This window comes from Rousettus aegyptiacus, unplaced genomic scaffold (genome assembly GCF_014176215.1).
Source record: "Rousettus aegyptiacus isolate mRouAeg1 unplaced genomic scaffold, mRouAeg1.p scaffold_m13_p_12, whole genome shotgun sequence".
Classification (NCBI taxonomy): Eukaryota; Metazoa; Chordata; class Mammalia; order Chiroptera; family Pteropodidae; genus Rousettus; species Rousettus aegyptiacus.
The window spans coordinates 74643593-74667994 of record NW_023416287.1 but is presented as its reverse complement, the minus strand read 5'-3'; the positions used below and the strand labels follow the sequence as shown (position 1 = coordinate 74667994).

Sequence of the window (24402 nt, the reverse complement as noted above, 5' to 3'; positions counted from 1 at the left end):
GCAGGGATACTGTCCTCTTTGCTATTGAGTCTCCCAGCACCTGCAGTGGCAGGCGCTCAGAGAAGATTGCCTTAGTCTGAATAAGATCCTTGAGTAACCCTCCCTTGAGATGCCACCTCTCCCATTCTCTGCCTGCAGGTGGACAAGCAGCCATTCCTCCACCTGACAGCTCCAGTTGTGCTAGAAGGTTCGACCTCAAGCCAAAATCTGCCTCCCAGTCATTTTTACCCGTTGCTCCTGGTTTTATCCTTTGTAGCAGCAATGCAGACTCAGATTTTCTTTATATATGTGCTAAGTATCCTGTGCCCCATAGCCTTCTCTTAGTGATATAAGGGCATCGATACTGAGACAGAGAGAGGCAGTGAGGGCAGTGCAAATGAGGGAGAGGAGAAAAGAAGGGGAAAGGAAGAGAGCGGAATTCCAGCTGAGCTGGTGTTCTTCACCTACAGATAAAGTAATGTGGGTTGGGATTGGTGGATTTGGTGCAATTTGGTGGATTGTCCCATCTCCATTCCTCTGTCCTCCCATCTCTCTACTCCCTTTGAGGTTCAGAAAAATTGTGGGGTGGTGCAGAAAGACACATCATGTGGCATCACCTGGAATTTCCAGGTCTGTCTCTCCCACCACCACCATCCCTAAACCCCAAAGAGGTTTCCGAGAGAGAGCTTGAGTGTGTTGGGCAGATTGTATTCATCCTCACAACGTCTAGGTGAGGTAGAGGAAGTGGAAATGGGAAAGCACTGTTGTTTCTCTCCACTCTAAGGAGAATAAAACTGAGGCACAGAGAAAGAAAGGGACTTGCCCAAGGTTGTCAAAGAGTCAGAGGCTAGGGACACGGCACCTCCCAAACCCAGCCAACATGGTCTCAGGGCCAGGGCCATCTCCCGGGGACTCCATCGGGATCTGAGACATCCCAGAAGAAGCTCATGGTCTTCCTCAAGGTCCACGGTGTTTGACCTCAGCCCTCGTTTGCCAGTTGAGAGCACTTTGGCCAAGACCAAGTGTCCATCACCTATTCTATCTTATCTTCATCTTCTGGTTCAGTTTTTGCATAGGGAGGCAGTGGCCACATTGCCCTTTTGTGACAGGGCATGAGCACAACCGAAAGGAAGCAGTTGGCGTGAGCAGGGGCATCCTGACTCCGAGGAACCAGGGGCCACTCCAGTTGGAGGCTGGCCCCTCCCTGGTTCGGTGTGGAGCTGGGGGGATGGCTGGAGCTAAGCAGATGAGCTCCGGAACTGAGGAGCCCTCCTTCAAGACAGAATTCCCCTCTTACTTACTTAAACTCTACCTGTCCAACCCTGGCCGAGCCCCTCAGAGGCCCATCTAAGACCCTCGTCTGCTCCTTTTCCAGCCCTCCCCTTTCCCAGATGCCCCCTTCCATGCTCCGTGCACTGTAAACATGAGAAAAACAAAAGCAAAGAAAAAAAAACAAAATAAAAAACAAAACAAGAACCCCCCCCCCTCCCGCCTCCCAATCTTGGTGAAAAAAAAAAATCATCCTTTTTCATCATAAACAGGATTTGGCTTTTTTTTTTTTTTTTCACCTTTGATTCCTTTTTCCTTTTCTCTCATAAAGACGGGAAGATTTGGGCTGTTGTTGGTTGGTTCAGTCAGGCACCAAAACAAGAAACTCAATGAGAAATATTTGGTGCGAATTAGGTAATAGCGACATGTCCACCACAAGATGACTAGAGCACCACACACAACATTTTTCTTAAGCTAACATGCTCCGGCTGCCATCCACAGAAATAGCTAGAGACCCCTACATGGTTTCTACGTGGTCGAGAGGTATATGTACAATCCTTCAAAGGACAGGATTGAGGGGCCAGTCTACCAGCTAGGACCTTCAGGATCACATCTAGATTCTCGGCAGGCAGCGTGGGCCCCACCTTCCCACCCCTGCTCCGGGCACGGCCAGCTCCCTCCCTTCCACGCAGAGAGGAGAGGCGGATGGGGACATTCACCATTCTGGATGTGTGGGTCCTCCCCAGACCCCTCCTTTCCCTCAGACACTGATACCACCAACTCCTCTTTCCACAAAATGTGCTTGCAGGCTTTTCCTCTACATCAAATGGCTCAGAAGGCAAAGTTTGGCTGCAAGGGCTATGGCCGTGGGGGGACCTGGTGAAGGAAAATGGGGTGTCCACTGGCTAATTCCTCCCTCAGCTGTCGGCTCCCAGTTGTGTCTCAATGTCCACCCGGCAGATGGGGCATTTCTTGCTCATGGCGAGCCACTGGTCTACGCAGAGTTGGTGAAAAAGATGCATACATGGTAGGCGCCTGAAAGAGAGGGGAATGTCAGAGGAATGGTCGAGGGGAATGGCTACTCAACGGACCAGGAGACTCACACCTGGGATCACTAGGGGAGTGAGCAAAGAGGGTCTTGGGAGCCCTGTCATGGAGTGAGGCTGTAGCTGGGGTGGGAAGCCATGACAAGAAGGAGAGCCCCCAAGCCTTCCTTCTCTACGAAGCTCTTTCAGTTCAGCCCAAAACAATGCCATGACTTTGCCTTAGACCCAGCTAGGCCAAATATCTCTCACACTTAGTATCTACAAGTCCGTGCCCACAAGCACCACACATCTAGAACGTTCCATACCCCACCTTTCTAGAACAAGTATGAAACACACTATCGCACACATGCACACACACGCAGGTGCACACACACACTCACACCTGTACAAGCAAACCCCACCCCAGACACAAAACGCATGATTGATCACCGATATCTGAGAGCAAAGGGAGAGGGAATCCAAGAGGCCGGCCTCCTACCTCACATCTTCTCCATCTTCTAGCATAGACAGACAAATTGTGCATTTCTCATCTGTGTCTGACTCCTCCCCCTCTTCTTTCTTGCCCTTGCCATCCTGGGGTCTTCGCTATGAGAAGCAGAGAATTGGTTAGCTGGAGGAGACTCACCTGGTGGTCATTCTCTTTCATCCACAGCCTCTCACATCCCTCAGCAGCCTCTTCCTCCACCTCTAGCCCCCAGTGATTCAGTCTCTTTTTGAGTTCCTAAGTAATACCCAGGCTTCTGTTCTCTTCCCAAACCCTTCTCCCTGGCTTCTCTCCAACCCCTCTCCTTGCTGTAGAATACAGAAGGTTAAAGCAAAGTAAGGAAAAGGCCAACTAGATTATTCTATTATTGTCCATGCCTTTATTTATTCATTACTCGATGAAGGCAAAATTCCTCAACCTGGCGTTAACAACTGTAATTTGTAGCACGCTGTTATTTTATATTGTTAGATTTCTCTTCCTATCTAGAAAGTTCCTTCAAGACAGGCACTAGTTCCAACATGAGATTAGCCATCATGTAGACACTCTGTTTATACTTATTGACTTTAATTGTCCTGTTTTAAATTCTATGGTAATTATTAGAAAATAGTCAACCACTATGTAGAAAGTTTCAAGTTCTTGGATGGCATGGACCATGGCTCCCTCTTCTTTAGGTCTCACTCCATACTTGGCCAACTACAAGTACATCATTGGTACTTAATAAATACTATGGGAAGGAAGGAACGTAATCAGTGAATGAAATCAGCCCACCTTTTCTGTTCCCATCTCCATGCTGTGCAGTGAAATAGCTTGTTAATTACCCATGGGAAGAAAATTACCCTTCTGTCCCCTCTACAGGGATAAGCAGACTTAAAGGTCACTTTACCAAGAGAAAAATCTGGTGAGTCAGAGATGACAGTGACCCAGAGAATGACTATGACCTTGGAGCCAGGCCTAGATACCAGGTTTGCCCATGCTGGTCCCTAAGCTCTGGATTCCTTAGTCTGATTCATCTGGACAATACTGTAACCTCACTGGAACATACCAGAATATCCATGCCTGCTGTTCTTAGCCTCCCTGTGCCCTACATCCCACTGTAAACCATCCCGGGTCACTGCAATAAGTTTCCCCTTATCCAGAATGCAGAAAATCAGAATTATAGTTCCAGTTCCACATAATTTTCATGGCTTTTCAGTGTGAATGGAATCATGATGATCTGCTTGCCGAAGAACCCAGCTGTGTTTGCTAGAGGAGTGGCCTTTCATTGGCCCTGTGCAAAAAAGATGTTTGATAAAACGTACTATAGAGAATCAACTACTTGCCTATTTTCTATTGTTTTCCCTCACAATTATTCATGATTTCCTTTCATAATAATTTTAACTTCATAGTCTTACCTTGTTTTATTATATCTAGTCTACATTCTTCAAACCATTCCCTCTTTTCCGATCTTGCCCTATTTCCTCTTCTGTAGTTTTAATCTTTTAGGTCTTCTAGATTTTGTCTTGTCATCATTTACATAACTGTTACTTTAACTTTAACCTTTTCTGGCATTTATTTAGTATTTTTTATCCCTTTTGCTCATACCTTTTCAATTTCATTTACATTCCTTTTTTCACTTTGATGTTATTAATTTTAATTTGATGTTGTTTTCATATCTTTTCCTAATTCTTGTCCTTTTTATATTTTTCTATTTGATTTTATATTTTTCTGTATTTTTTATTCTTATATCATTACTATATTAAAATATTCTGTTTTATGTTATTTTACTCTCAACTTAAATTTTTAAAGTTTTCTTTTTCACATTTTATTTGGGTCTTAAACTTTGTCACTTCTCATTTTTAATTCTTCCCATTTCTTTTTTATAATATTTTTATTCCTCTAATTCTCCTTTTGTGCTCATAAGTTTTTAACGCAACTCTTTATCTCACTGATTCGGTCCATTTTTCCTTTTCATCCTTTGTGCTTATCCTTTTCCTTAAGTCCTTCCTCGCAGCCCGTTGTGGTGATGCCGGGTGGAATGCTGGCCCTGGCAGGAGTGAGCACACCCAGTTAGGGAAGCAGAAGCTGCTCCCAGGCTCCTGAATAAACCTCATTCTCTCCCATGTTCTTTTCCAATAACTTGAAGCTCTCTCTAGAGAATGATCACTTGCCCCATACAGGTGACACTCTTAATGACTGAAATAGTATCATTTCCTCTATTAGCACACTATCCACATCTGACACATAGTAGATACTCAAATGTCAGTTGAAATCGCTTATGGATAAATCCAGTGCCTCTGTGAGGAGGTGCATAGACCAAGATTCATGGTCTTTAACACTGACCTCCACGAGCACCTGGACAAGCCTAGAACGAGTGAGACTCGCATCAAGGGGAGAGCAGCTCAGCATAGCTGAGCACTTACCACTTACCAGACACTGTGCTGAGCTGTGTGTATCCATTGTCTCATTGAATTACCAGAACAACCCATGTGGTAGCTACTAATATATCATTCTCATTTTGCATTCAAAAGGGCAGGGGAGTGGCCGGGAAAGCCAAGCAAGTTGTCCAGAGTTACACAGATATTAGTCACGGTGATTATAAACTGAATGTCTGTGTCCCCAGAAATTCATATGTTGAGGCTCTAACCCCCAATGTCATGGCATTAGGAGATGGAGCTCTTGGGATGTGATTAGGTTTTAGATCATATCACCAAAGTGATGCCCCATGATGGGATCAGTGCCTTTTTAAGAAGAGAAAAGGAGACCAGAGCTTCCTCTTTCCACCACGTGAGGACCAAGCAAGAAGGCGGCTCTCTGCAAGCCAGGAGGAGAGCACTCACCAAGAACCGAATCTGACAGCGCCTCGATCTTGGACTTAAATGTCTGTTGTGTAAGCCATCCAGTGGATGGCATTCCGTTATAATTACCCAAACTGACTCAGATAGCAGTAAAACTGAAATCCCACACGGACCATGTCTGATGCCAACACCCAGTGCTCACAAAGGCTGTATGTATCCTAGGGCCTTGGGAGGTGCTTATCAAGCTTTGGATTCTTAAATTTTTAAAACTTATTTTTTATTCATTTGCTTTCACAGCAGACTTTATTTTTTTAGAGCAGTTTTAGTTAACGTAAAAACCGAGCAGAAAATGCGGTGCATTCCTGTTTCCTTCTCCCTCTCGACACAGAGTTTGCCCTATCGTGCACGTCTTGCTTTAATGTGGCATCCCGGTTACAACCGACGAACCAGTAGGGATGCACCATCGCCCACCGAAGTCTCTCAGTTCGCACTAGGGTTTGCTCCTTGCATTGAACAGTCCTATGGGTTTTGACAAATGCACACTGACATGTGTCCGCCATTACACAACAGCTTTACTCTCCTGAAAATCCTCTGTGATTCACCTGTTCATTCTTCCCTCCCTCCCTCAAAGCCCCCAGCAACAATGGATCTTTTTACCTTTTCCAGAATGCTATGTATTTGGATTCATACGGTATGCAGCCTTTTCAGGCTGGCTTCTTCCACTCAGTAATATGCATTTCAGGTTCTTTCATGTCTTTTCATGGCTTAGTAGCTCCTTCCTTTTTATTATGGAATAATCTTTCATCGTCTGGATGTACCACCATCTGTCCATTCACTTATTGAGGGACATCTTCGTTGCTTCCATCTTTCTAAATTTATTATTTTTAAAATTTGAACTCAGATTCCTGGCCTCTCATCCTACCTCAGATTCCTGGCGAGTACATCTCTATAGCCAGAGCCTGTGAATCCGTGGCGTAAAAGCTCTGCAGGTGACCCCGATGCTCAGTGGAAACCCTGCTCTAAAGCCTCAGTTGCCCATTTGTCCACATGTGAGACTGGACTTGGAATTCTTTCCTAAGGCAAGTCTTAGTCTTCAATGCAGGGGCTCCTTTTACCCATCACACTCATATACAAACATTTGTTTCCCTGTACACCTCCCTGATATACCCACTCACAAGTCCACATGCACACACATACCCAGCCTCCTCCTTTACTGATAGGAGGCCCCATCTCCCCTCCTAGGCACACCTGGCAGAGGCAAGGGAGAAAACCCTGGGAAAGTCTCGCAGCTTCAGAGTACCTATCGGGAGCAAAAGCTGCTAGATTTTGGACTGTGATCCCCTGTGGACAACCAGGCCAAGGTCAGCTAGACAACCCACACTCCCCACCCTGACTACTCAGGTTGGCCTGCTAGCCGACTCACCTTCTTGTACTTGTGGGGGAAGGTGAACCTCTCGATAGTGTTCTGTACAGCTCCCCGAGTCACGTTTCCCAGTCTGTCCTCGAGCTGCAGCAGCTCCTGCGAAGAGAAAAATGCACATGTCCACTCAGAGAGTGCAAAGGCACACATACACACAAGATAAGGAGGGGCAGCACTGAAGGATGTTAGCAGGAGGCCTTCAACTAGCCATCAGGAAGAACCCATCAGATGCTAAAAGACTTCAAAATCTCTACTGGATCTTCTTTGTCTCTCTCTTCCTCTCAACCCTGAGGCTCCCCCGCTCCACCCATGCTCTGCCCACCAGCAGGGGGGAGGGAGAAGGAACACAATGAATGATAATGATAAATAATAATGGCTTCTTCACCATCCCTGCTGGAGTCAGGCTGGCAGGAAGATTCCAGGATTGGGGGGAGGAGGGGTACATACCTCGTAGCTCTCCCTCACTGCAGAGGTATGTCTGCTGGGGTTCAGTCCTTGGAGAGCAAGGAAGTGAAGCTGAGGGTAAGGGTAGTTTCGGATTTCATGGACGACCTGTTGAGGAGAAAAAGGCGAATAGGATAAGATTCAAGGGTCCACGAGCCCAGCTTTTGACTCCTCCTCCTCCTGGGTCCTATGCTCCTCCTCAAGAATGAAGCTTGTGCTGGACCAGCCCAGCAAGAATAACAAAATCCTCACAGTAACACTGAGCCTCGATGGGGCATTTATTTCACGGCAGGCACTGCTCTCAGTCTCCACATCACTAACAAATCATCTCATCCGATCTATGAGACAAGTGCAATTACTGTACCCATTTTACCGATAGGGTAAGCGAGACACACACGGATTCTAAGTAAATGGCCCAAGTTATGCAACCGAGTGGCAGAGCCACGATTTCGAACCCAGGGAGCCAGCGGGCAGAGTCCATCCCCTTCCCCTCAACTCTGCACCGCCTGACCAGGGCGGGACACGTGAGGGCTCGAAATTTAAGGAGGCATCAAAAAGCTCAGTATTCAAGATAAAGGATGTTTTAATGCAATTTTTAAAATTAAAAGCAATGCCAAAGATCTATAATTAACAAAAAATTGAAATTTTAAATAACGGCAGGATTTGCCCCTGTTCTTGCCTGGTGCTGCCTCGCTCGCCTCACCCCGACCCAGGTGTGAGTCGGAGGGGCCAGGTGTCCGGCACAGCAACTCATCTTACTCCCTGCAGGACCCTGACCTGTTTCTTAACCTCTCTGTGCTCAGTTTGCCGGTTTGCAAAATAGGGATAAAACCCTTTTGTGTGGGGTTATTGAGAGGCTTAAATGAGATAACTCACGTAAAGTGCTTAGAACAGCGCCTAGTACGCAATAAGTGCTCAATAAATGTTAGCTGTTATTCTTAGACGGTGGTGCTTCATAAAGAACTGACTGAACTTCCCACGGGACACACCTGAGCCTCTCACTTTACCAGTATGGAGAGGGAGGTGCTGAGTGGTTAAAGGCAGAGCCCCAGATCGGAAGGCTGGGGATGTGCTTTAGGGCAGCAACAGGAAGAAGCCGCCTGGGAATGAAAAGATGTTCAAGTCCTTTGCTGCTTTAATGGGATATCTTCACCCTCATTCCATGAAGCTTGCAGTGCTCGGCGCGTGAAGGCCCCCAAACCCATCCTGACCCTTCCGCAGTCCCGGTACGCTGCAGTGAAGAGGCCAGCCGCCCCCCACCCCCCCCCCACCCCACCCCCGCTGAAAGCAGAATGGGTCAGCAGGCCGGGCCCAAGGGCTACCTCAGGGATCTCGTTCTCCTCACACGAGTCCTGTGAGATGGACTGGGCAGGGGTCTTCATCCCATTTTACAGATAAGTAAAACTAATGCCCAGAAACTCTTAGAAAATAACTAAATGGGGTCATACAGGGTCGAGAGACCTCCCTGCCCACTCTTAGCCCTGAGCCCTTTCCCCACAGGCCCCGCCCTTTCATGCCGCCCCTTTCCGCCCTCTGGGGCACCGCACGGTTCTGCCAGCAGTGTTGGCCTCTGGTCCAGCGGTTTCCTTTTCTTTCCCCGCGAGCCAGAGTGGAAATAGAAACTGGGAGGGGAGGGGAGCAGTTGACCTGCCTGGGAGCAGGATACAGGGGGCAGGATGTGGAGAAGGGGGACACAGAGGGCAGGACATAGGGAGCGGGACCAGGGAACGGGACGCAGGGGGCGGGACACAGAGAGCCGCAGGCCTCAGGCCCCCGGGCCCCCAAGAGGCAGCGGGTTTCCTGGTAGAGCCCCTCACTCACCATCTGCGTGGAGGAGGAGTTCCTGGGAAAGTGATGCATTCGCGGCGTCGCCAGGTAATGCTGATAGTGCTGTGGGATGGGCCGCACCTGGAACTGAGCGGGACTCAAGCCGGCGTCCACACTGAGGTCCCTGCGGGGACACAGGTGGCGTGACTCAGCCATCAGGTTATGGAAGGGACCTCAGACATCAAGCCTACGGTGTAGAATCAGTCACAAACTGCCAGAGTTGCAAGAGGCTGGACCTCCCCTTGCCCGACCCCTCTCTTTATAGAGACGGAAAGGAGCTCAGACACGGAAAGGGCCGTGCAGGGTCTGAAGGGGCTGGAACAGTCTAGGCGTCATACGACCTCTTGAAACTAGTGTCCCTAGCCACCCTCCCAATCCAAAGGGAGCTGGTCAGGAATTCAGAGCAGAGGAAAGACAGTGCAGAGAAAGCAGAGGGGGCAGCAGAGGCCACACTTCTACCACTTGGAGAAAACGGCAGCAGAGGGACGCGGAAGCGAGGCAGGAAGAGCAAACCTGGACCGCGGCCCCCACCCCCTCTCCTAAAAGTGCGCGGAACATTCATGTCACCTAACAATTAGTCAACTAATGCAAGCGAAAAGGAACCAGGGCTCCCTGGAAAATGGCGAAGTTCGGGGCTGGGGCAGCAAAAGTGCAAAATGAGATGGAAAGATCTCGCCTTAACTGAAGGCAAGGCGGTTTTCAAATACCGCCGGGATCGTGTCAAAAGGATTCGGGAACCATCCTGAAGGGGTTCCCGCTGCCCAGAGTATGGACGATTCGCATATCAATGAGTATAACTGCAACAGAATGAAGTGATGAGAAAGAAAATTGGTCCTTTCGAAGGATGCTAAGGAACCGACTCCTCATTTTGAAAACTAGTAAGTAAAGGGAAATAACCAAACATTTATCTTGCCTTTCCTTTATTAACTGTACTTCAGGGTAGCCAAGTAGTTGATGAAGGGAAATTTCTCTTTGTAAAAGTTTTCTAGCTGCTATACGAATAAGGAATGATTACACTGTATGTCACCTTTTTGCATGCCCTAAAGAAATAAAGGATCTAGGCAAAGATCGTCAATTGCCAACATTACAAAAGGAGGGAAAACCAGCTACCTGTTAAAAAAAAGCATAAAACCAGCAGCACCTTTAAAGTATTTTTGCCAAAAAATGAAAGTTAAACCTGAACCTGCTCAAGCCCTGAGCTCAGTGCCAGTGCATAGGGAATGCGGGACGCTGAGGGATGTCATAAGTGATACCACTAGTGTGTGACTGCAAAATCCAGGTGAGCGGATGCCGCAGGGAAAAAAAAATACCCGATTTCTTCAACAAATGCATTTTTTAAAAGGAGAGAGACAAAAAGCATCAAACCAAAGGAGCTTCTGCTTCCGGCTGTGATATGTATGTATTACGATGTCTACACTCCAATGTTTCGCATACATATATCAGCCCGGAGCCCGGGGATTACCCCCAACACGTCTGTCCTTCGGGAAATCAGTTCTTGGAGCCAGTTGGAAAAGCAAACTTAGAAATCCACTAATCCGGCCAGTTGTTTCCGCAGGCCCATCTGAGGCCTGAACAAGGGCAGTGCCTTACCCATGGTCCTTGGCTAGCCAGTTCGGGCCACCAGTGTTTGTGATCATTGCCTGGGCTCATCCTGTGACCTGTCTCAGAGAAAGGAGTTCCACGGGGCACCTCCGTGTGACAGAAGCTCTGACTCAGCACTCTCAGGGGACCCAGCAGATTCAAACCAGCAAAGGGACATTCAGGGAATTCTACCAGAAGCAAAGTCCCAAGGAACTTGGAACAGAGTCACCCCAATTCCAAGAATGCTGACTGGAGAAGCAAAAGACACCTGGACCTTCAGATGAAAGGGAGGTCTGGATGGGTTGGGCTCTGGAATTCCCCTCTTATCACCCCATCAGAAAATTCCTTTCTAAACCCAGGATCCCTGAACAGGGGCTGCTGCTCAGGACTTGCCTGAAGAGACGTCATGCCCTGGAGGAGCAGTGTCTGCCGCCTCTCTGCTGCTCTACCATCTGTGAGAACCTGGCTGAGTTTTAAAAGGAGTCACAGAAACATCCCAAAGGCCTAAAACCACAGGGTTACCCGGAACAGTACCCCGGAGATTTCTCGTGGACATCGTCTCAATGCACAACTTTGATCAGTTGTGTCTAAACATCAAACTGAACTTTATTTTCCACTGTCAATGGCCTTGAAGCATGAAGTAGTCTGATTGCTATATTGACCCTTCCATCCCTCCCAAGGAACTTGGCCCCAAATTGCGGCACCATCTTGCAGGTGAGTCAGGAGGCTTAACTGAGGCAGAGTTGCCTGCAGAGAACGGACAGTAGAAAGTTCTGTCCTCCACCCACCTACTCCCACAATTCTCAGGTGCCCAGACACTTCCGCCTCGACGGGGCGAGGGCTGAGTGGTGGCGTGGTGTGTGGTCTGCACTAGGGGTCAGAATTGGACCTGTGAATCTGGAATTGAGTCGGAGTATGATGAGGACAGAGACACTGAAGTGGCAGCTCAAGGTCAGCGTCAAGTTATTGGATCTAGGCTGGAAAGGGAGCATCCTAGCTGAGAGCAGCTGCTTGGGAGGAATTAAAATATCCTGAAGTAAGGGAGAAGGTCAGGGCAGCCTCAGGCCTGGGGTGGCACAATGACAGTTGAGGGATCCCAATTCCTGGAATGACCTAGGGCAGAAGCCAATATTTCTGATAGTTCTCTAAAAGGAAAGGGGGTCTGAAGGATTGTAGACACACTCTGCCCACCTCCTCCCTCCCAGGGCTCCTCACAGACGGTGGGAGTAGCCACTTTATAATGCATCTAATTTCCAGACTGCGCATCTCCTGGCAGAAGAGGCCTCCCTGGAAAAGAGGGGCTGGATGCTATTGGCATGGTCACAGTTACAAAAAGCTCCTCATCACCAGGAAGCTGGGCCATGTTGGAACAAAGCTAGTTACAAAGGAGGGTAAATTGTCACCTATTCCTCTAGAAAGGGCTTCCTACTTGGGAAGTAGAGACAGGACCGGCTGAAAGGGCCCAGGGGTAGGCCCAGGCAGAACTCCGGGCAGGGGCCCCCCAGTGTCCCCTGCATCCCCAGACCAGCCTCTGGGGCCTCAGTCCTCATGTTTCTTAGAATCAGTAGGAATGCAGAGTGATCGAAAGAAGTGAGAAGGGCAGGGAGATTTGGCTAAATAAAGAAAGCAGCCAGGGCTGACACCTGCACTGCTCCTCCCGGCTTCTCTCCAGGACAACTCTCACCTGTGTCACCTGTCCAGTCCCACTTGCCACGCTGGACCCCGTGTGTTTGTTCAGATCACTCAGCCGTATGCAAGGGCCCTGGGTGCTCCATGTGGCTGGATTGAATTAAATTGGATTGACTTGATGCTGAGGGACAGAATTCAATCCAAATTGCAATTAAATTTTCCTTATTTGAATCTGCTAATTAGAAAAAGGCTGGGCTGAGGTTGGCTGCTGTGCAATCTATCTTTTAAGGGGAGCGTTCGATGTAACAGACTGTGCCTGGGAACCAGCAGGGGCTAGGGACAACGGAACATGTTAAAGCCACTGCTTTCTGCACCGGAAAGCACCTTTAGCATTCAGTCGACCAGAACTACCCTTTCGAATCATTCCTAGGTGTCCGGTCCTAGGTTGTTCCCAAAGCAACCCTTGACTAAGCCAGTTTGCCTGACCAAATGGCTGAAAATTGACACAATTGCATGTGTATTTTTAAAGATAGTCTATCTCTTTCCATTGAGGTCTTTTTGGGTTTCGTTGCTACATTTAAAAAAAAGAATTTAATCTCGAAGTTGCAAGAACAGCACAGAGAATTCCCAGATACCCTTCAGATTCCCCAAGTGTTAACATTTTACTATTTTACTGCATTTCTACTTCTCTCTCTCCCTCCTTCTCCCTCTTCCCCTGTCTCTGTCTCTCTCTCTCCCTCTCTCTCTTCTCTCCCCTGACACATACATACACATGCATTCGCTTCTTCATGAATTTTTCTTCTAAACTATTTAAAAATAAGTTGCAGGCATGACGGCCTTTACCTCTAGCTCCTTCAGCGAGCTGCATCTTTTTTCAGTGTTTGGGTGTTCGGATCCAACCCAAATTTAGATCAGCCCTCTCCTGCACTAGAATCAGAGAATCTGATGGGACCAAGAATCCACAACCAAGCAACACTGTCCCAGGGCAGCAAAGTCCTCTGTCCCAAGTGCAGGAGACTATGGGAAGATTTTCCAAGGGCACAGTGCCTACGACACACCACAATGCCCTCAACCTCTCCCCCAGCTTCTCTCCCTAGTCTTTGACTCCAGCCTGGTTGGTTCTGTCTCCATGAGCCTGTGTTCTGCCTTGCTGGCACCATCTGGCTCTTCTCTGTGGATCTCTTAAGGCTCACCATCTCCAGGAAGCCTTCCCTGACTACCCTAGCTCCTGACACTCTTCTTTCTGCCCTCTTCCCAGGAATCACTGGTTCCCAGCCCTCGCTGAGTGTGGGAAATGTTTTGTATCTCTGTTCCCACCTCCCCTGCAGGAACATGAGCACAGAGCCCCAGGCTGGGCACATGGGCACCCTGCTACATCTGAGCTAATTGCTTGAACCAGATCCAGTGGGGGGCTATCTGGCCCTAAGGGTGTCTGGGGACAGGGGCAAAAGCTGGGGCTTGAGGACTAGGCCTTCTGCACTACTCAAGTAAAGGAAACAGGAACTCTATGGATCAAACAAGACCCTCTCTCCCCATACATACTCCCCCAGGGACCCAAAGACTCACCAGTCGGTGCCCTCAGCCAAATACCTGGGCTGAGGCGTCTGGAGTTGGTGGCCGAAGTCAAAGCTGGGGTGGAGGCGATGGGGGTGGACAGACACACGCTCCTGACTCCGCCTGTACCAAAAGGGATGGAGGGCCCCTGGCGTCAGGGCTGCCCAGGACCAGCCTAGCCCCCAGGAGCTCTGAGCAGCCCCAGCCAACCTGAGCTCACAGCCAGCAAAGCGATGGGCCTTGCCCCTCTTCCCAAACTCCGAGGAAGGTTCCCACCTGGGCAGCGGCCGATGCCTTGGACGTTCCCACCATCTCTGGCTACTCACTGTACCGTGAGGCCTCTCTCCCTGAGTGTGTCTACTGCAGGTCACCTGCCCCACCCAGGCTCTCGGCCTCCTCTGCTGCTTCTCCTACTACTCCCCTTGTCCTCACTGGGCTGTCTTCAAGACACGCGGATCTGCCTCTTCTACACACCCTGTGCTCCTGCCATGCTCTTCTCTCCTTCACCTTTCTTGACATTCTTCCCAGGTTTCGCAGCCCAAGTCAAAGCCGCCTCCTACAGGAAGGCCTCTGTGGACGCTCCAGTCATGGTAACCTCTCCTCCCTCCGACCTCCTACCACATTCATCTTCTGTCTCAGGCATCTAACCCCTACGGTTGTGGATGCTTAGGGCCTTAGAAATCGTCTAGTCCAATGGTTCTTGAAGTGTGCTCTAGGCACCTCGGGGGGTCCTTTCATAGGGTTTGTGAGGTTAAAGTGATTTTCATAATAATACTATGATGCTATTTACTTTTTCACTCTTTCTCTCACAAGTGAACAATGGAGTTTTCCAGTAACTATGTGACAAGTGATTCTGCAACAGAAGCAGACATGAGAACACAGCATCTTCTATTAAGCCAGGCATTAAAGAGACTTGCAAACATGTAAAAACAAGTCACTCTTCCCATTATATTTATATATAGCTATTTTTCAAATATGTATTATTGGTGTTAACATATAATGAGTTTGTCTTTGTTATTTTAAAATGAATTAATAAACATTTTTTAAATTTCTCAGTTTTCATTTCTAATAGGGTATCTAATCATCATAACCCATAAACACAGAAACTTGTTGTGTCCTCGACAACTGTGATGAGTGTAAAGTATCCTGAGAGAAAAATTTAAGAGAACCACTGACTTAGTCCAACCCTTTCTCTTGACAGTTGAGGCTCCTGATGGGGAAGTGACTTGCCCAGGGTCCCACAGCTCCTCCAGGCCCTTTGATGAGCGTTGTCTAACTTCATTCACTCTCTGCTTGTTTCACAGCTGGTCCCTCCAATCAGATCAAGGGCTCTTTGAGGGCAGGGCTGAACCAGCCGTGGCCTTTTGTATTTCTTAGGGATACTGGGTATTAGAACCAGGTGATCAGGAGGCTAGAGGGGACCTGAGTGGTCCGCTAATCAAATCTCCCCCAAAGTGCAAAAAGTCCACCTTTTTGACCGCCAGTTACTCTGCACCTGGATGATAGGACACACCAAGACTGCCAAGGGAGCCCGTATGGAGTGAAGGCGGCGCTCACTGCCTGAAATGAAGGCCTCTAACTGGAGCAAAAGCTGCCTGCTGCACAGACCCACCTGGTGACTGCGGGCCAAGCCGGGCGCGGTTGACTGCTGTCCTGCCCTTGGCCCCGCCCCGGCCCGTCCTCGCCCCGCCCCAGGAAACACCCACCTGGGGTGCGAGACCAGCCTGCGGTGCTGGGCTTCCAGGAGCTGCTGCTGCAGGAGGTATTGCTGGTGCAGGGCCTGAGGTAGGAAGGAGGGACCTGTGACGTCCTGGAACTGCAGGGTGGGCAGCGGGGTCAGCGACTGATGCAGGGCGCCGCTGTGCTGGTGGGCCGGGGCCATGTGGGCGCTGAGGCCCGGCTGCGACTGAACCGGGTGCGCCAGCGGGAAGTCGGGCGCGAGCTGCTGCGGCTGCGGGGGGCCCAGGTGGAAGTGGCGGCAGGAGGTAGCGTGAGGATGCTGAGACCTTTGAAAGGGGGCACCTGGAGAGGCAAGGACAGAGAAGACGCCATGAGGGCCAGGACTGCACCCCTCCTCCACCGACCACCCCCTCCGCCCACGACACCGCCCAGGGGGCATCCTGCAGCTGGCGAAACTGAAAACCTTCATTAGAACGCAGCGACGTCATCAATTTTATATCCGTATGGGCATCTTCAATAATGCCAAGTAAAGGATCGGCGCTTTAAGTGTTGGAGGAGAGAGCGGTGCTTTCTTTAATGAGTGGAGAAGAACCCTTTTCAAAATTAACACACTGTTAAAGGGGTGTTAAGGTCTCTGAGGCAGTTTGGCTTTCTTGACTTAGACCCCTCCCATGCAACCTCTGTGACCTTACGACCTTTTTTCTCTTTCTTTCTTTCTTTCTTTCTTTCTTTCTTTCTTTCTTTCTTTCTTTCTTTCTTTCTTTCTTTCTTTCCTTCTTTCTTTCTTTTTCAGAAAAAAATTTATTGTTACAATTTGGGAAAAATATTTTATTCCATATAGGTTGGTTTATTTAATTTTTAAATGTGTTTCTTGAGTCTGTTGCATGTAAAATTATATAAGGAGAAAAAATGTGAAAAGGAGTGCTAGGATTTGAGTATAATATGAAGGCTTCTAGGACTAGCTAGTACTTTATAATTTCTTGGATGACTTTCTTTTACCTTGAGCCCTATTAAAGTGTTACATCTCCTCAATGGTTATAAATTTAAAAAGAGTGCCAATTTTCCTATATCTGTTATATTTTTTAAGTTATATATGTTGCATTTCTCTTTTATTTTATAATTATAGAAGTACTATGCGCTGATCGTAAAAAATTTTTGCACTCTGTTAAAACACACAGGTATAATCTTTCATCCCCAATCATTCTCCTTTCCAAAGGTAGCTAGCTCAACATTTTAGTGTTTTTCCCCCTAAACGTTATATGCATTTTGAACAAAAGACTCATGATGTGACTTATGAAAAATTCTTTTCAGAAGTTGACCATTATATTTTCATGCGTTAGCATGATTTTCAGTTGCTCGAAAGCTCAAAAACTTGATGTTATGTCTCATTTACTTTTCTGTAAGTAGATATGACTTTTCAACAATGTAGTCAATTCCTCAGCTTTTATGTTGTTTGCTCAAAAACATCAGCCTTCTCAAGACATTGACTGTTACATACTGAACCAAATAAACTTTTAATTTCAGCATCTAGAATGTAAAATGGCGGGCCATCTACGATCACTTGGATTAACAGCAACTAATGCTCCTATATCCCAAATCCTGTCAAATTTTCCAATGTTTGCTCTGAAAATATCAAAAAGGTTGCAACAGTACAAAGAACTGTTCCCTGAAGAACTCTTGAATAGTTTAGCTCCAGAAATTTCCATGATTGGTTCTTTCGAATAAGAAAGATTCTGCTCTGTAAAAAATTCCCGTATCTCAAGCTCACTGATTTCCACACCAGCTACACTGTGTCCTTGGTCTACAAACCATTTCACCTCAACTGCGTTTCCACAAAGAGAATAAAAATACCCTCAGCACTCTCGCCTTTAATGAAAGTATCCAAATGCTTCTCTAATAGCTGGTATCCTTGCTCTTGATGAAATGCAGTTTTGCAGTCCCCACCCACTTTTCTTGCCATTCTTGCAGTGGTAGTACTTGGTTTTTCTGTACCTCAGTATTGGGGTACTCTTTAATATCAAGTAAAGTTCTTGTATCGTCCACAGTTTCGTGGATACCTTTGTCTCACAAGCAGATGTCGCCAATGTGTCTCTCACCTCCCACTGCCTACCACTGGCTCAGTGTAGGACCGTGCGTCCCCATGTCCTCCCTGAACTACGCCTCAGTCCCCACCTGATGACCTTTTCTAATAGATGCCACATAAAGAACCCTGAGTCCAGCCTAGCCAAGCTCTGAACTTCACCAAAGCCTTGGCTAGGCAGGACCCAGCCCAGAGGGAGCCCTCATTTCCAGAGAAAAAATAACCACAAGTTGTTTTCCATGCAGTTTAAAAAAATCTAATCACGCAAAACAACTTATGTAAATAATAAATAATTTGTTATAATATTATAATTTACTTAAAAGCAACCATTTCTAGTTATAAGCTGGGTTCAGGCTACATTTAATCAAATATCTAAATAAAATTGAACTTGATGACAAGCAGGCCGTGGAAATTCTCCAGAAGCAAAAATGTAGCTCTCCTTCAGTAAGGCAAAAAGAGGACTTGGCACTTCAGGAAGGTTTACAGAGGCTTCCTGCTAAACATGGCAGATTCAACATGTATCTGCTCCTTCCCTAACCTCGCTGAAAGATGAGCAAAGAATAAAGCAAAGATAGAGAAGGACAGAGAGAACAGGAGAAGCTACACATGTCAACAGATTTTTGGAAGATGGAAAGCAGATGCAAGAATTAGCAGAGCTGAGAAATTGGAAACCAAGCCCATACCCAAGGGATGGTCAACAAGGAGGGAACAGATCTTGCCATCAATGCTAGAAGAGTCAGAAGTTGGGGGTGGCAGCTACTGTGGAAGGCAGAAGAGAGGGTGGAGCTCAGAACAAGGAGGCTAAGGTTAAGTCTGTATGGGGAGCAATTCTGCCCAGGGCTTCTCCCTTTTCCCGTGCAGGATGCTGACTTCCCTTCCATCACCCCAACATTTTACAGGGAAACTGAGTCAGAAAGACTCCAAAGGAGAAGGGCAGGGTGCAGCACCATGCTGAGACACAGCGGTTAAGTGACAGTCTATGCATGGAGTCTCAGAAATCCCTTCCCCTTTCTGCCGCTTGGCCCCAAAAGCACTGTCACTCAGGTGCCCCTTCCCCACACTCTCCACAGCCCTGGGCAGGAAACTGATCCCAGAAAGAACTCTACAGATACTTCTGTTTGGGAGTAACCCCAATAAAATGACTGGGTCCTCAGCTGGCCACTCTATAATGAAGGCCAAAAGTTGAAAAGTCCATACACACACAACTTCTGGAAGCTTTTAGTGACCTATTCTTCAATTTTAACAGACAAGGGTTAAAAATCTTGAGGAAGATTACAAAGTGGAAAGAGAGAGAGAGAGAGTATATCAAATTAAAAAAGAAAGAAAGAAAAAGAAAAAGGAGATAACTCAAAAGAACAAAGGTAATGCAGGAACCAGGAAAAAATAAACTTCAAAACACTATCATTAATCTCAGAGATATAAGATGTTAGATCCATGAAACAATAAGAAGTTATTTTTAAAAGCCTGATGAGAAAACAAGAAAAAGAGCTCTTGGAAATTAAAAATATAAGAAGTGAAATCTGAAATTCAACAGAAGGGTTGGAAGAAACAGGGGTAATATCCCAGGAAACAGACCGAAAAAAAAAAACCCAAGGTGATTGGAACTAGGAGAAAAAGGATACAAATAGTGAAGTATCTGGTCAAAATATCCCACGTTGACTAGCAAGAGAGAACGAAGAGAGGGAATTATGGGGGGGGGGGGGGGACAAAAAAAAATTTCCAGAACTGAATTGTGAGTTTCTATATAGAAAAAGCCTCTGAGCACCAGCAAAAGAGATGGAGGGAGAACCCCACACCAGGGCATCTGACTGTGAAATGTCCTAACAATGGGGGCCAAGAGACAATGTCGACACCTTACGGAGAGAAAGCAAACAGGACCACACAAAATGTCAGGAAGCGGAATCGCAGAGATTTTTCAAGAGCAACATTGGAAGCTTGGAAACAGTAGATCAACTGCCTTCAAAGTACTGAGGAGGAGGAAAAGAGATTTTCAATCTAGAATTCTATGTCCAGCCAACTATTAATCAAGTGTGAGAATAGAATTAAAGCTATTTTCAAACATGCAGTGTCTCAAAAAAAACATCGACCTTCTCGGTACCCTATTTCAAAGAAACCCAGAGAGAGAAGCAAAGAAACCGGGGGTGACACTCCAAAGAGATGGGGTTTCCCAAGCACACAGCCGTACAGGGGCCCCAGCAACCATTTTAAGGGGAGTAGGATTGTGGGCACTCGAGAGGGTTTGGTGGAGCAGAGATGGAACAAGAGGATTACCAATAGATTCGGCCATATGAAAAGGGTATTTGAAGGAATTTTACAAGTCAGTGGGGATTTGGTAAGGATTTGTAATAATATCACAGAATGCAATGCAACCAAAAAAAAAAAAAAAAGGCAATTATGTCCTCTAGAAGTTGTGCAAAAAAAAGTGTAATTATTATGCACTACTTGGTTAAGCAGTGAACAATATTATTACTAACAAAACAAACAGTAAACTTTATTAGAACAGAAAAGGGCATTTCTTCCATAATAAGAAAATAGCCAAGGTCAAAATTAAAAAAATCAATGAAGAACAGTATAAGAATTTATTTAGAATTTTACTTAGTAATTTATGTATTTCAGGAAGTACATACCTGAAGAAGAGTTGGAAGTGTTGAGTTTCAAGGGGTAGGACTACGGAGGGGGGGAAGGGCAGGGGCAGGTAATTGCCGTTTTATTTAATGTATCTCATATTGGCTCTGTTTGGCCTTGTGAACAATAACATGCATCTCATTGATAGATTTTTTTAAAATGTTTTAAAAATAAATATTTGCAAAACGAAATGAAAATAAAAAGAATTACTGACTGCCCTCAAGTGAATCAGACAAGAATTCTCTAGAACTTTAATTCTCACAAGCATTCCAGATAAGTAGAGCCTTTCTCTCTGGTGAATTCTGGCTTCCATGAGTCCGGGGACTGTGGCCTGAACAAGCAGGTGAGAGGCACACCCTGAGCCTGATATGAAAGCTCCATCTTCCTGATCCCCACTAACCCACCAAGCCCTCCCCCAGCCATCCAAGTTGGTTTACTCAAACCTCCAAACACACCACACACATTCCTGCCTGGGGGCCTTTGTGCATGCCTCACTGGCTGCCTCCCCATTTTTAAAGGTCACCTCTAAGCTCTTCTGAAAATGCCTCCCCTGCCCATCAGCCCCCAGGGACGCCTTCCTTCTCTGAAGAACACCCTGCATGTACACGCACGGGCACCTGGCAGGGGCGACCTTGAGCTGTTTTTTCACACTCACCACCCCCAGCTGGCTGAGCTACTGTCTTACTGTCTCTGGATCCCCACGCACCTCGCTTAGAGCTGGCATTCGGTAAAGACCTCATTGACTGACTGTTGGAGGAACTGAGGAGAAACAGTAGCTTATGGGGACAGATGCAGTGAGGCTGGTTAAGTGAAATTGAGCAGAAAGGAGAGTGGCAAGGAGGGCTCAAGTGAGCTCTGGGTTTTAAAGCTGTGGCTTGGCAAGGACAGGTCAGATGGGGCTGGCCGGCCAGCGTCCTCCCCCTCAGGTGCTGGTGGAACCTCTCCCACCACCGGGAATAGTAGGGGCACCCCTCCCACAAGGCTCTCCTGCCATGAGGATGCCCACCCTGCGAGAGGGAGCCTTCGGGTTGGTGCGGAGTCTCATTAGGAAGAGGCCTGACTGAGCCCCTTAGCCCAGAGAGGTAGACACTCTCCTGCAACCTGTGTCATCTAGTCAAAGCACTGGGACGTGAGAGCAGGTGCCCTCTCTCCCAGACGAGCAACAAGAGAAAGGTGTACAAAAGTACCTGTTTCTTCCATAACATTTCAGGCAATTTCTACCTGCAAAGGTCCTTTGACTTCCGTTCGAGGACACTGTATCCCCTCCCCTGTCATCTCCATCCTGAGAGGGCTCTCAGTCTCATCAGAAAGAAATTGAAACCAGGAGATGCCCATTCCGGGACCCCTGCCTCTCCTCAGCCTTCTGCCATGTGTGGTCTGTGAAAGTAGCAGATAATTGTTGTTCTGTTTGGTCTCTAGGACCAGAGGAGGGAAGCTGTAAGTGTGGAATATCTAGCCCCATGACAAGCTAATGATTAGTGATGTCTGAACAACACTTAGATCCCAAAATGCCCCCGTCAATAGACAACCTACAATTTTTCTCATTAGAGTTAGTCCTTTGGGTTAAAAAATAATCTCCAGATGTCCCCGATTACAGTATCCATTTATATTTTCCCAGGGCTGAAATGCCATCAATTGCTAGATTCATCATGAGCTAAATAATGTTTTTAGGGAGTGGAGAGAAGGAAGGGTCTCCCAGAAACGAACAAACGAAGCACCACACTAAAGAACTACAGCGAGCGTAAGACCCAATTCGTTTCGGAAATGTGAAGAAAAACATGTCCATCTTAGAATTCAGGAAATTAGCACCCCCTGAGAGCTGGCCGAGAGCATCGCCTTCGAGGAGGGGCTGGGACACGAGGGAGGAAGGGGACCCAGGCCCAGCCTTGCATGGCTGGGGCAGGGCACCCACGGTGTGGGGCTTGCCCGATGCCCACCTGGCACACACTGGGCACAAGAGGTGCTCCACAAGTGCTGGGGGTCTGGTGGCTGATTCGTGCCTCATGGGCAGGAAGCCCAAACAGGCTGACAGCTGGAGAGTAGGTGGATCAGAGGACGGAAGAAAACACACAGCCCCACGGGGGAGGGTAAGGGAAGGGAGAAGCAGAGACTCGGGCCCGGGGCTGTAGGGAATTGGGTGGAGGTAACAGTGATGGAGGTCCCAAGTCTCTAGAATGTTTATCGACATTCATGTGGCACATGACAGAGTGGAGATTGGAACCAAGGTCTCTTCCGAAAGCCGATTGTCCATGGGAGAGAGGGGGCAGAGTCAGGGACTAGGACACTTCATAACGCAGAGGAGGCAGTGAGGGGACCTCCCAAGGAAGAGGGCAGTGCAGAGACGGGGTCAGGACACCCAGAGGACACACTGGGCCCAGCTGTGGTTTCCTCTGGCCAGAAGGCGAGGGAAATGTAGCCAAGCAGGCTGGAGGAGGCCCAGAGAGGGCCCTGGGCAAGGGCAGAGGGGCCAGGCCCACAAGCCGGAATGCTGGAGACAGCAGAGCCAGGAGACCTAACAGACGCTTCTTGAGAGCAGGCAGCCTCCTGAGCTGGAGGAACATTCTAGCTCTCTTCTAGTCTGGACCAATGTGGTCACCACAAAGTAAAGTGGCTTTCATCCTCGAGACTGCAGGGCTGAGAGGTGCTGCCTTCAAGTCCTTAAACAAATGAGGAAAAAGGAAGAACAGGTTGCATTATAGGGCAAGGACAAGGGTGGGGACCCTACATCGCCTCAGGCCGTCCTGCCACCAAGCCAGGCCGGCTCTGGTGACTGCTCCCAGGGCTGTGGGACCCAGGAAGAACAGGGGAGGAGCCAAACCCTCTGGATCTCCAGGGGAGCCAGCCTGACATGTCCCACCCTCCCCAGGCCAGTTCCCAGGGTGTCAAGTTCCCTGCTGTCACTCGGTTCATTGAACCAGCATCGCTGTCCCTCACAATTAGGGGGGAGTGCTGGGAAGGCCAAGGAGGCTCCCTCGAGAAGGCCCCAGGATGGTATGGGGAGAGAGGACGGGGGCAGCCTGCTGGCAGGGACCAGGGACCAGAAGCCTCAGCCTTGTCACTGTTGAGTGCTTCCTTAAAGCTAGGGCTGGAATCAGATGTTATTCTTTTCTGAAAATCCAGCTCTCAAGTTGAAACTCAGTCTTTGGAAAAACAAATTTCTATGCTCAGGAGGCCTTCCACGACCAAAGAGGCTTTCAGAGCCAGTCAGGGTTATCTGGGGTGAGAACTCTGTGCTGGAGGCCAGGGTGCCTCCCTTCATGTTACACCTGGACGGAACATTAAATTTCTCCAGGCCCTAGTTCCCTAGACCTGTGACTCACAATGAGGATACCTGATCCTACACACCTGCTAAAATCTCTCAGCTGGCTGGAGCCACACCCTTCTCCTGGCCAGGCCTCTCATCTTGCTAATAGGAAGATGTTTGTGAACTAAATGTCCCACAGATGAACAGCCCAGACCCAGGTATCCTGCCCTTACTCTTTCTTGAGAAAAGCACGTGGGTCTTCTGTTGCCACGTCCAGCATTTGAAGTGGGCCGGAAGCAGTGAGAAGCAGGGCAGACCAGTGCTGACCTTCAAAATCTACATTATTCCTAACACCCAAGTCAGAGCATTCCATAACATACCCCAGCTTCCCTCTTGCAGACTCTCTCTCTCTCTCTCTCTCTCTCTCTCTCTCTCTCTCTCTCTCTCTCTCTCTCTCTCTCTCTCTCTTTGTCTCCGCCTGCCTGTCCCCCGGCCCCCACTACATGACCTTCCCTCTCTCCTCTCCCAGACCCCCAGGGGCCTTGCATGCCTCTGGGCCCACAATGGCCACTCTCCGTCCCCTGGTCCTACTACCCTACCTCACTGGACAGTCATGTCCTCCAGCTGAAGGAGAGTCTTCTCTCCATTGGACTTGTGGCATCAGCCTATGCTACTTGACATTTTATTTGTGGACAAATCTTATCTCCAATAATAAGCTGTGAAGTGAGTGCTTTCAGGGCAAATACCATGCAGTAAGTGTCCTTTG

General features: G+C 48.0%; 1 protein-coding gene and 1 pseudogene across 1 annotated transcript in view; both read right to left on the bottom strand.

The window, feature by feature from the left end:
- Positions 1 to 1494: 1494 nt before the first annotated feature.
- Positions 1495 to 24402, bottom strand: part of RNF165 (ring finger protein 165) — a 92040-nt gene continuing 69132 nt past the window's right edge. The window contains exons 2-8 of the mRNA XM_016148418.2: positions 15714 to 16029; positions 14020 to 14130; positions 9238 to 9367; positions 7420 to 7524; positions 6976 to 7071; positions 2773 to 2879; positions 1495 to 2283 (exon numbers count right to left, since the gene is read on the bottom strand). Coding sequence (XP_016003904.1) covers positions 2166 to 2283; positions 2773 to 2879; positions 6976 to 7071; positions 7420 to 7524; positions 9238 to 9367; positions 14020 to 14130; positions 15714 to 16029 — 983 coding nt within the window. The 3' untranslated portion in view covers positions 1495 to 2165. The remainder of the gene's footprint in view (positions 2284 to 2772; positions 2880 to 6975; positions 7072 to 7419; positions 7525 to 9237; positions 9368 to 14019; positions 14131 to 15713; positions 16030 to 24402) is intronic.
- Positions 16539 to 24402, bottom strand: part of LOC107512649 — a 49085-nt pseudogene continuing 41221 nt past the window's right edge.